A 12,979-nucleotide genomic window follows, 5' to 3' on the forward strand; every position below is an offset into this window, starting at 1 on the left:
ATCCGTGAGACGGTCTCACATGAGACCCACTCATACATAACTCACGTAGCCAACGATTTACAAATCCCATGTAATTTATACTAAATTATGCTTTCTATTTGATTTCAATATTATCCACAATTTATTTCAATTTAATCTCACGTACTATCTCATTTATTTCTTTTTCATATACTTTACTTTATAATACTTATGTTTTTAAAAATATTATAAATAATTTACAGGTGTGTGTTAGATAACTAATCACGTGTTTATATATACTAATAAAAGATACATACTCGTTGCATGTGTTATTATTATTTTTAATTTGATCAAATAATATTATACAATTAACACAAAATTATTTTTAAAAGGGAAGTTCTGTTTACTTTTTTTTCTATGTAAAATATAAAGTGACTTGAGTATGTTTTTAGTAAGATAAGAAGGATAAATATGAAATTAAATATTCTGGTGTCCTTTAAAGTAGCTACTCTAAAAGTTTCACACTTAATAATGAGTAGGTATCATGTGAGACCGTCTCACGGATCTTAATCTGTGAGACGACTCAACCCTACCGATATTTACAATAAAAAGTAATACTCTTAGCATAAAAAGTAATATTTTTTCATGGATGACCCAAATAAGATATTCGTCTCACAAATACAACCCATGAGACCGTTTCACACATGTTTTTGCCCTTAATAATATACTAGTTACTCTGCACACGCGATACGTGTGCGTACAATTTTTTTATCATTATCGATGGACTAAAATGGTTGAAAAAAAAAATGTGTATGAAATTTAAAAAAAAACAAAAAACAAAAATATAATATTAGTATCATATTAGGATAAAATTAGGAAAAAAAATTGATGTCCTCTGTAGATAGTTATTAACATGTCCTCACACTTAACAATATACTAGTAAAAGATGCACATGCATTGCATGTGCTATTATTATTTTTAATTTGATAAAATAATACTAAATAATTAACACGAAATTATTTTCGATTTAGAAAAGTTGTTCGATTTAAAAGGGAAGTTTTATTTGATTTTTTTATATTTAAAATATGGAGTGACTTGAAAAGGTTTTTAGTAGAGTAAGAAGGGTAATTTAAAAGGGATGCTTTGTTTTGATTTTTTTATATTTAAAATATGGAGTGACTTGAAAAGGTTGTAGTAGAGTAAGAAGGGTAATTATGGAATTAAGTATTTTGGTGTCCTCAAAGGTAGTTATTCTAAGGCCCTCACACTTAATATAATAGTATAGATATATATATATATATATATATATATATATATATATATATATATATATATATATATATATATATATATTATTTGGAATTGGAATTTAAATTAGATTTTTATTTTTAAATGCATGGAATTGAGATTCTATTTCGGTGTTTGATAATATTTTTCAAATATTATTTTGAATTTGATTTGATAATTAAAACTAATTTTTTGTATTAAAATTTTTTATTATTAATTTTTAATCTTTTATTAATAATATTTATATAAATACTCGTATATTTTTTCATCAAGAAAAAAATTATTTTTAACATATAAATATTTTTTAGATAGTTTTTTTTAAGTGAAAAAATATAAATTTTATGAAGATGAAATAAAAAATAAAGTTAACATAATTTGATAAATTAGTTTTTAAGTATTAAAAAAACGAATTTTTTTAAGAAAAAAGAAATAATTTATCGAAGTTTTTAAATAAAAAATATTTTTTATTCTATTTTCTCAAAAAATATATTCAACGTTAATTGATAATATATATTTTGGATAAATAGCATTTTATAAAGAATAAATCTTTTAAGAAACGATCTTATAGATTTATATATGTGAGATCCATAATTATTATAAAAATTAATATTTTTAATAAAAAAAATAAATTTTCATGAATTGGATTGAGTCAGAGATTTGTCTCACGAAATGATCTATAAGATTGTCGGTCTAACAAGATTTTTTGTGTTTTGTAAAATTTTTTTGTTAGACTTTTTGTGTTTTGTAAAATTTTTTAAAAAAAATTAACAAGTATATAAATTTAATAATTAAAATAACTTGATTATTTTTAAAACTAAAATCCCATGAAATTCTACTACTTTTGTAAGAATTTCACTAGGTTAAATGAAATCGTATGAAACCTCACATCCACACTCAAATTTGTAATACTCTATGAGTAAAATTATATGTTTGCAGTCATTGATCCATAAAAAATGTTTTTACACTTTTTGGACCCAAATGATTTTTAATCAGATGAAAATCAGTACAAAATAATAAAAATATGATAATAATATATGATATTTGAGTACTAATTATTTCATATTTGATATTAATATATGATTTTTGAGTACTAGACATTTATATCAAATATTAATATTAATGACATATTTATCTCTTCCAGATGAAAATCAGTACAAAGTATTGAAAGTATGATATTAATATATAATATTTGAATACCAACTGTTTCAAATACTAATATACGATTTTTGAGTACCCAAATATGTATAACAAATGTTGATATTAATAAATGTATTTTAATTTGATAATCAAAATATTATCTTTTGTATCAGATTTAAGACAGTTGATATTCAAATATTACGTGTCAATATTATATTTCTAAAATTTATTTAGATTTTTATCATATATATTTTTGTACAAGGACTGAACTTCTTCTCTTCTTTTTCGGTCTTCAACGCCCTCAAAGCACTCGCTACACGCAAACAGACTTTATTCCTCAATTCTCCTTCACAGTATAATGGTTGATAGTTGAATTTGAGCTTCGATTCTTGATTAGCGACTTCAAATTCCACGAGAAATCCCCGAAGATATGGGGATTTCATTTAATCTCTCCAAGATCGGCAAGAGGTTTCGGCCCAAATCCATACCGCCGGTCGCGTCCGAGGAAGAAGCACAGAAAGATGTCGTGAATGTGACGTCGCAAAGGAAGAGTGTTCTCTCTCCGTATTCTGTTTCTGCGAGGAAGTTCACGGTATGCTTTTCTATGGGATATCTGCAGTGGATGCACATGTACGTGAAGCACTTAAAAAGATTGTTTTTTTTACACCAAATTTGGGAAATTTTGGTCATAATTCACTGTCGTAAGGTTTTGGGTTATTCGATTCGTGGTTATTCAGAAGGAGCTCGGGGTCTGCAGTTTTTGTTCTTTTGCTGTGGCACTTCCGTAGCTTTTATTTTGCATTTTTGTGCAGTTGTGTGATTGTTTAGGTGTAGATGTTTCTGGATAAACCTTTATTCGTTTATGAAGATGGATTAGCGGATACATTGACATTGTTGATTAATTTCGCCTATTTAGTATAGGAAATGGGTGATGAGACCTGCTAAATTACTGATTTTTCAATTTTCTTTATGGTGATGAATTTTTTTTTTCTCTGCAGGAAAAGGCCAATGAGAACAAGGGCATTGCTGAAATCTCGGGTGAGCTGATGTCTTTCTCTTCCGACCCTTTTTGGTCGTGAGGAAACATATTGCTTAAAATACACAGAATTTAACATGAAAAAAAAAATTCACGAGCCATGAATTTCAATTATAAATTGCTTTCTCGTTTCTTTAATCTGGAATCAAAGACTAAAGTCTCAGAAAGCCACACACAATGAATGGTTTCTATGTGCACAATAGCAAATAAGTTATATCCAAATGAATAGATTAAAATAACCCATTCAAACATAAAGTTATGATCGTACTCATCATTTCTTGCTCTAAGCTGCAATTCCATTGCATATCGACTATGTTTATACATGCATAAATTCATTTCAAATATCGTTCTTGTAAACAAAAAATACCAACTATGTTCTATACATGCTTAAATTATATTTTGATTATGGCTTGTGCAAATACAAATTGATTGCGTTTTTTAACCAATTATTGTGTTCTATTAACAATGAAGTAATAGGGATGTGATACAACACTGTTAAAATTTTCATTTTTTTAATCATGATTATTGATTACAATAAGTACTTTATAATCACAGTGCAGTCAGTTATTGTGTAATCTGTCGTTCTTAACATTGTGAAACCATACACCAAAACAAGAATCTGTGAATTCCTCTAAAGTATAATCGGATTACATGCAGTCCAATTTTCAATTTAGATGGAATTTCTCCCAAACAAGCCAGTTTAAAGCATTGATTCAGAACCACCTAGAGTTGATCTTTTTGTCCCATATTTCTTACGTTTTTTTCCCTTCTAAACATACAATTTTTATAACTTCTGTGATTTACTTTTTCTTGTTTCATTGTTTTTCTCAGATCGTGAAGTATCCTTCACGCTTATCCTTTTTCCAAATGGTTATACAGTCGGGAAACCCTTGGAGGTTTGTAGTCTATTTAATTTTCGTTTGACTCAGTAGAAGAAATGAAAATGCTCGTGGAGAAAAGATGTTTTTCTGCAACAGCCTTACATTTCAAGTTGGCTTAACCTCTACATTTCTCTTTTCAGAATGAATCTGGTCGCCAGCCTTTTATTGAAGTTCCTAAATTTTTACATCCATATGATAGAACATCAGAGACCTTCTTTTCGGTAGGTGATAATGTTTTATTTTCTATTTCATTCAACTCTTAGCAGATAGCATATTTTCTGCATTATGTATCTTTGAATGCTACTGTTGACTGCACAAGTTAATCCTTTTTTAGTTCCTAAATCAATTTATAGGAAAAGTTTTAGTGAAGCTTGTCTAGTGTCTAAATTATCATTGCACTTAGGGGGAACCATGCGTGAACTTGCCAATAACTGTGCTTCATTTATGAATTCCGTACTTAAGTTCAATGTTAAAGGACACTTCAATAATGCGCAGTATGAAATAATGAAATATCATGGTTGGAATTTTATGTTTGTGTGGTCTATAATATGACATCATCAATGGAAGACATGAGTATGGAATGAGGGTCTTGTAATGAACTTGATTTCATGAAGGATTAACTAATGCATAGATCCTTTTCTTTTCTTCCCGTCTTGACTTTCTTCTCGAAGACAATTTTTTTCATTGCTTTATATTATCTAATTTATTTGGTCAAATGCCTTTTAGTTTCAGTGCAAATACTTACAGTTTGACAAATTTTAAATGCTTCATTTGTACTTTGAACTCCAGACTATATTATCTATTAAAAGTCCACACCTAGAGATTTCATCTAGTGCATGATTGGTTAGTTTTGGAACAGTACATCCTGAAAGCAGCTTGTTTTTTTTTTTGAATCATGAAAGCAGCTTGTTGATGCAATTTATCACTAATAATTTTGGATTTTTTTTACTGTGTTCGTTGTCCTTGTGGCCATTTTTTCTAGTGCATAAGCTTAATCTAACATATCGCCACCCATTTTTAAACTCCCTTTTTTGACCCCCTGTATACATTTCTTCATACAATTATATGCATTTGTTAAACCAACAAGAACTTCTTCCCATTAAGCTATGTGCATTTGTTAAACCAACAAGAATTTCTTTCCAAAAGAGCTCCATTTGTTTTATCACTGTATATTCTACAGTTATTCGGAAAAATGATTTCTTCGAATAATTTTGTTGACCAAGACTTCAAGCTTCTTTGATAGACTTTTACGTTTTCATCGTAAGCTTGAATTCTTGTGATCACATATTCGCAATAATGATATCTTGCGATAAATATCATTCTCTTGATAAAATAAAGGATTGTCAAATAGCTAGCAAATTATATATAACAGCTTATTTATTTAGAAATATGAAGGTAAAGAGATGTATCAATAATCATTGGGATTGTTAAATACTTAAGTATGTTGGATTTAACCTATATGGATCATAAAATTTTACAAGCTTGCTACTATGATAAAGATGTATTGACTATCATTTCAATTGTCAAATATATTGATTTTATTCTATACGGCTCATAAAGATTGTAAAAGCTTGCGGCTCTCTAAGGTATCATTTACTTGTTGACTTCTTAGCATATTTATCTGAGCTGCAAATCTGCAATTCTTTGGGGCTCAAGTTCTTTATTGTAGCTGTGAGGCCTTTACGTTAGCTTTGATCTGTATTTTCCTTTTGATTCTTTTATCTTACATATGCATTCTTTTAATTTAAGGCAATTGAGTCTGGACACTTGCCGGGAGATATTTTGGATGATATACCATGCAAGTATGTTGATGGGACACTAGTCTGCGAGGTATAATACTTGATTGTCCGTGCTAAAATTACCTGGAAAGAATTTCACTGTTGCTTCAATTTGTTGATCATTCAGTTATCGTGCTTGAGATTTCCTTGCAGGCTACCCCTATATGCTCTGTAGGATATCCAAATGCCTTCCGATAGTCTTTTGTTGTGTCCGGAAACTTCTGTTATGTGTTTACTTTCTCTCCATTTTACAAAATATGAGGATATTTTTCTCAATAAAGTATTCTTAACATATTTCCTAATGGCTCATTTTGTGATGACACTATTAAATTTTCTTTAAGACCCTCTTCATTTTTACCTTCAGGAGCATTGCTTTGGCTGTTTCCTCATTTTCCTCAATTTATGTTTTGGTTTTTTATTATATTGTCGCTTTTAAACCATCCGATGAATTCTTATTGCATGCTGAGTCTGCTTAATGTGCTTGTTTACATGTTGACAGTTTCTGATTTTTGTATTCAAATTGAAGGTGCGTGATTATCGGAATTGCTATCCTGAATCGGAACAAAGTAGATTGGCTTCTGGGGATGGTATTCCCATCATTAACAGAGTTTGTCTTAGGATGTCTCTAGAAAATGTAGTTAAGGATATTCCTGCTATTTCCAAAAGTGGTTGGACCTATGGTGACATGATGGTGAGTGATACTCTCTCTCTCTCTCTCTCTCTCTCTCTCTCTCTCTCTCTCTCTCATTCCATACACTAGAAGAATCAGTTGCCTTATGTGGTTATTATATTTGGGTTTAGGAAGTGGAGTCCCGGATTTTAAGGGCCCTACAACCTCAGCTTTATTTAGACCCCACCCCACAGCTGGATAGACTCTCTGACAACCTAATAACTGCTAAGGTTTGTTCAAGTGACTTGATTTCTTTAATTCTCGCTGTAAGGACATCATGTTATTTGACTAGTATGTATTTTATTTGCAGTTAAATCTAGCATTAAGTAGCATGCGGAGGAAACGATTGAGACAGGTTTCCGATGTTTCTGTGTTCTCAACCGATAACATTCACTTAAAAAAGGCATGTACCGACAGAGTTCCCGATTGCTCAAGGTTGGGAGATTCAGGGTCTTTGGTGCAGCAGCCTACCCATGAGAACTTGAGTACTCAAAATAACGTGTCGAGCACTATGCTCCCACGAAGGAACAACAGCTTTGGGTCTGATGGCCTTCATATGGATTCGCATCTGGTATCGAGCCAGTCTAAGTTTCAAATTGGTGATGCGAGCCCGAGAAATCTGAAGGATCACCGGTCTGGAGCTCTTTTGAATTCGTCAGCAGCTTCGCCTGGTGGGCAGGGTATGATTCCATTTTCAGATAATGGTGCTGCCTCCACTCATGGTAAGAGAGAAAATCCAGATGGGCAATCATCTCCAGTTACGAACAAAAAGTCGAAGCTGTTACATATGGGTGTTGAGGGCAATCCACAACACACAGGAACACAACCCGACAACATTCATGGATCTGATTTACACTGGAAGAACACATTGATGCAGCAGCAGTCAATCGCAAGAGGAATTCAGTATACTAACAATGGTCTGCAAAAGTTCTCCCAGCAGGTCTTTGAAGGAGGACTAATTCAGGAAGGTAGTGTAATTCCATTCTCTATTGGGCAACAAGGACTAAGATATGGCTTGAAGGAAGAACCTGTTGAGACAGAGAGATTGGACAGGCCAGAGCTCAGTCGCATGCACATGGGAGAATCAGACTCAACCCGAATTGAATCCCAGCAGTCACGATTGCAGCAAAGAATGCCCCAACAATTCATGAGATCTGGTTTCCCTCAACCTCCATGGAATAATTTTGGTCAGCCTCTTGAAAATAGTTGTAGGAAGGAGGATTCTTTGCAAAAGCGAAAATTTGTTCAAAGTCCTCGCTTGTCTGCTGGAGGCTTGCCTCAATCTCCTTTATCGTCAAAATCTGGAGAATTTTCCAGTGGTTCGATTGGTCCTCAATTTGGAGGAGTTGTAACTAGTGGACTAATATCGTCCCAAAAGGATAAATCAGCAGTCACATCTGTTCCTTCTGTTGGTGTTGGTGGCAACCCATCGTTGACGTCTAGTGCTAATGAATCCATGCAACGGCAAAACCAGGCACAAGCTGCTGCAAAACGTAGATCCAATTCTCTTCCTAAAACACCTGCTATAAGTGGAGTCGGTTCTCCTGCCAGTGTTAGCAATATGAGTATTCCAATAAATGCGAGCAGTCCTCCTGTAGGAAATCAACCTTTGGCTGATCAAATCATACTTGAGCGATTCTCGAAGATTGAAATGGTGTCAATGAGGTATCTTTGTCAATCAGGCTGCCATGTTGAGCATTTTGAGTTTTATATTCACGAGTTTTCTGTTCGTCCAATCTTGTTTAATCAAACACAAGTTTCTTGAATAGCATGTAAGCACTTGTTTCATATTTTGGACAACTCATGAACATTTAGGAGAATGAAGCTTGGATCAACATTTCCAAATCCATTAAAAAATCCAGTTGATGTGTTTTGATAATAGAGACTGACTCCCGTTACTTGAAATATCGACATTCCTAAAAATATGATAGTAGTTATTTCTTTCACTGATCCCCAACCCCCCCGGGGTGACCATTTGCACGGTCTTGGAAACTATGAAACAGGTGCATGTGTTAATATGTGGCCCTTTTTTCTTTGCAACTCCGTAGGAGAAGTTTCTTATGTCGTTTTTAGACATTATGATTTGTGTAGGTCGTTATATTTTATTAATGTTAATTTGTGTGAGTTTTTCTTTCATGTAGCAGTTTTATGATCCCATCTCATCAAGTTCTGTTTGTGTCCTATATTCCTGTTTCAGGTGTCAACTTAACCGTAAAAAGAACAAGGTAGATGAGTATCCTATCAGGAAACATAATACATTTTCTAGTCAACAACTTCTGCTACAGCTCTCCAGTGATTCAACCAATGGGAATTTGAATGATGAAACGTGTAAAATGCCATTGTCAAAGTCGCTGGTAGGAGGCCATATGAATGTTTTCAAGACAAGGATCTTGAACTTTTTGCAGACAGAACGCGTTATTCAAGGTTTGTTGTCTTCCAGATTATGAAATAATAAAAATTTTGTTTAATTATGCTGATAATCTAAGGGGTATCTGTCAGGCAGTGGTGTAGAATATGTTCCGAAGGCAAGAACTAGGATGATCATGACAGAGAAGCCAAATGATGCAGTGGCATACTGCATCGGAGAAATAGAGGATGATGAGTACCTGGATGGAGAGGATTACCTCCCAACGTTGCCCAATACTGTGAGTTTGCATATGTTCTTGTTCGTTGTGGTGCATAGGATAGATTGTGATGTAGCCATTCTGTTATTTTCATATAACAATTTGTTGTAGTAAAGTATAGCAGCTTTTAGGGATGGATTTTTCTTCTCCCAATATTCACATTTTTTTTCTTGCTAAGGTAGTAAGGTACGTGATAATACTAAAAGCAATGGCCTCTTTGCTTTTTATTACATGAAACTCAAGTACTCAACAGAGATCCTATTTCTCTGTGAAATGTTGAAAGTTTCTGCATTTAGCAATGCGGATATGTTTTTCTTCATAGCAGATGCCTCTTGTGTTTTCAAGGAATTATTCATTTTACTTGCTATATTGACTTAAAAGAGCAACTTTTTTTAGAATAACTTTTAAAATAAAGAAAAGCTGAAAAACATGAGATTTAGAGAAAAGCTTTCATCCTGCTTATTTATGTGAATATTTGCAAAATATAGGAAAGCGGAATGCTTTGACAAATTGTGTACCTATTTCTCTAATCCAATTTTGGTAACAGGGAAGATTGGATGAAATGGATGTGAATTGTAATAGGCAAGAGAAATTAGGTGGTGGTTTCTCGGAGGATAATTTTGGGGGGTGGGTATAATCAAAATTAAGTCAAAGCACGACAGATTTTCAAAGTCACAAAAATTCCTTGGAAGATGTTGCCCTCAGATTTTTGCTCAACATGTAAAACATATCAACTTCCCTTGTATAAGATAATATTCTCGTTCCAGCCATTTTCCAATTCAACCGAATATGTAGCATACATGTTTACGGCAAGCTACATCATCAATCTTAAGGTCTGGGCTATTGATATAAATATACTTTATCCTTTGTAGAATTTCAGCCATTGCACTTGCCATTTATTTGCATTTATGCCCTTCTTCTGCGACAATTTCAATGTGTATAAATGTTATAAGATAAGCAGGCATGGTAGTGTTTTAACAAGCTTTTCTTAATTTCTGGGAGCCAATGTAAGTTTACATAATATATAAATGAAAATCAAAAGTTGTAGGATATGATTCATTACATCAATTTTTATGGTCTTGACTTGGCCACAGAAGCATGATCCTTCAATTGGATTCCTTTGTGATCTTCATGATGTTTTGTTTACTAATGCCTCTCGACTCCTGCAGCATGCCGCTGATCTACTGGCAGCGCAGTTCTGTTCTCTGGTATGCTTGGTCTATCATTCATTTACTGCGTTTCATTCAAGTATAGAAGTTAATGAATATGCTTTTGCAGATGGAACGTGATGGATATCACGTGGAGGATCATGTCCAACCAAAACCAGTTCGAACAAGTAATGCCTCAATCAATCAACTTAATGCTCCTGGAATTCCACCTGGTAGTTCTGCATCTGAGATGCAGCAGTTTTCTGGAGCTTTTGGTCAGCCACTCAATGATATCTCCAAACCTAGCAACAGTGTCAATGCATCAGTGAACTCAATGCAGAATGTACAAGGCCCGAGAATGCTGCCTCCAGGAAATGCTCAGACGTTGCAAATCTCCCAAGGACTTGTGCCTCCTGGGGTTTCATTACCATCCATACCTCAGCAACCTGAACAACCACCGGCTTTGCAGCATCAACCACAACCACAACCACAACAACAACAGCGCTCCTTGATGCAACAGCAGCATCCCCAGTTTCAAAGATCGCCAATGGTCCTTCCACAAAATTCAATGCAACATTTGAATAATATAGCTCAGAATGCAAATTTGCAGATTGGTGGTCCCATGGCAAATAAGCCTTCATCTATCCAACTGCAGATGTTGCAACAGCAGCAGCAGCAACAGCAACCACTTCAACCACAACAACAGCACCAGCAGCACGGACAAATGCAGAGGAAAATAATGAATGGTATTGGAACTGTAGGTATGAGCAATATTGGCAATAACATGGTTGGGCTGGGAGGCTTGGGCAACAGTGGCATGGGAATAGGTGGTGTTAGGGGAGTGGGTGGAACACCGATGGGGCCTATATCAAATGTGGGTAGCATGAACCAGAGCCCCATGAATCTGAGCCAGGCATCAAATATTAGAAACGCTATACGTTCTGGGACGCTTACACAAGCACAAACTGCTTTTCTCAAGGCGAAGGTGCAAAACAGATCGAATATTCTAGGTAGCCCACAATCAAATATTGGAGGTATACCTGGAGCTAGACAGATTCACCCAGGAGCTGCTGGTCTTTCGATGCTGGGCACTGCTCTGAACCGAGCTAATATCAACCAGATGCAGCGCACAGCAATGGGGGCTATGGGTCCCCCAAAGTTGATGCCAGGAATGAATATTTACATGAACCAGCAGCAGCAACTTCAGCTCCAGCAGCAGCAACAGATTCAATTGCAACAGCAACAGCAACAGCAGTTGCAGCTACAACAGCAGCAGCAGCAGATGCAGCTGCAGCAACAGCAGCAGCAGCAGCAGATGCAGCAACAGCAGTTACAGCTTCAGCAAGATACGACATCACCACTGCGAGCTGTTGTCTCGCCTCCACCGGTGGGTTCTCCTTCAAGCATGGGAATAGCCCATCAAATCACTCAACCCCAGCAGCAGCAACCAGCACAACAACAGACCAGTCCTCAGCAGATAAGCCAGAGAACTCCAATGAGCCCACAATTGAGTTCAGGGGCTATTCATCCAATGAGTACTGGTAATCCAGAAGCATGTCCAGCTAGTCCACAGGTGAGTTCACAGACTTTGGGCTCAGTTGGCAGTATCACCAACTCTCCAATGGAGTTGCAAGGAGTGAATAAAAGTAACTCCGTAAACAATGCCTAGTGACAACTGATTCTGAACAGCTCGATCTTCAATGTCTAGTGGTGCATCCTTTAATTCGAGCATCCTCATATATATGCTGATGTCTTAAAATTGGGTGGCATCTTGAGGCAAATGAAACATAAGCAGGAAAGACCCTGAGATAGAAGAGGCAACTCATGTCTATAATGAAAGATGGGTTAAACATAAGTTTGGTGAGCTCGAGTCATTGTCTGCGTCTGCTGGTGAACGATAAAAGGCAGCCCTTGTAGGTAGAAATGAGGAAGTACATAGTTTTCTTTGTAACTTATGTGGGATTAAGCTATTAAGTAGTCATCCATGTTTTAGCAAGAGATTACTTACTCCTTTATTTATTGGAATGAAACTATCTGTCAATTTTGCTACAGTCGGTGGTGGTTGTAATTTGATTATGTTTAGTCTAATAATATGTGGATGTATATAAATGTCTTTTCCTTCTCTCATACCACGAAGCGTATAAGAAGTATATAATGATATCATTACACATCATACAGTTTCTTGATAACTGAAAAACAATCAGCGAAGTTATTTATCTTTTGATTCCTTTCGTATACTACATTTCCCTGGCATTTCCGGCAGCAAAGAAGCAAACTTGATAGAGGAAAATCATATTTTTTGTACCTATTCTCATAACGAATGTGAATTGGACAAATGGTTGAAGCTTTATGTCCCAGAGTGTGGCATCAAATTAGGTTGGATGTGTGGTCCCTAGACGGTGTTGCATGGGTGAGGATGTTGTAAACAAAGAAAAGTTGGCCAACTTTTAAGTCTTTTCT

At 34.8% G+C, this 12,979-nt stretch overlaps 1 protein-coding gene across 1 annotated transcript; it reads left to right on the forward strand.

Moving 5' to 3' along the window:
- Positions 1–2,650: 2,650 nt before the first annotated feature.
- Positions 2,651–12,641, forward strand: LOC140810034 (protein PHYTOCHROME-DEPENDENT LATE-FLOWERING-like). The gene is made up of 12 exons (XM_073167832.1): positions 2,651–2,974; positions 3,381–3,420; positions 4,250–4,314; positions 4,440–4,520; positions 6,049–6,129; positions 6,604–6,768; positions 6,879–6,977; positions 7,058–8,412; positions 8,945–9,171; positions 9,247–9,392; positions 10,541–10,579; positions 10,650–12,641. The coding sequence occupies exons 1-12, from the start codon at positions 2,813–2,815 to the stop codon at positions 12,186–12,188; spliced, it is 3,999 nt and encodes a 1,332-aa protein (XP_073023933.1). The 5' UTR covers positions 2,651–2,812; the 3' UTR covers positions 12,189–12,641.
- Positions 12,642–12,979: the final 338 nt, after the last annotated feature.

Source organism: Primulina eburnea, chromosome 13 (assembly GCF_022965805.1).
Source record: "Primulina eburnea isolate SZY01 chromosome 13, ASM2296580v1, whole genome shotgun sequence".
NCBI lineage: Eukaryota > Viridiplantae > Streptophyta > Magnoliopsida > Lamiales > Gesneriaceae > Primulina > Primulina eburnea.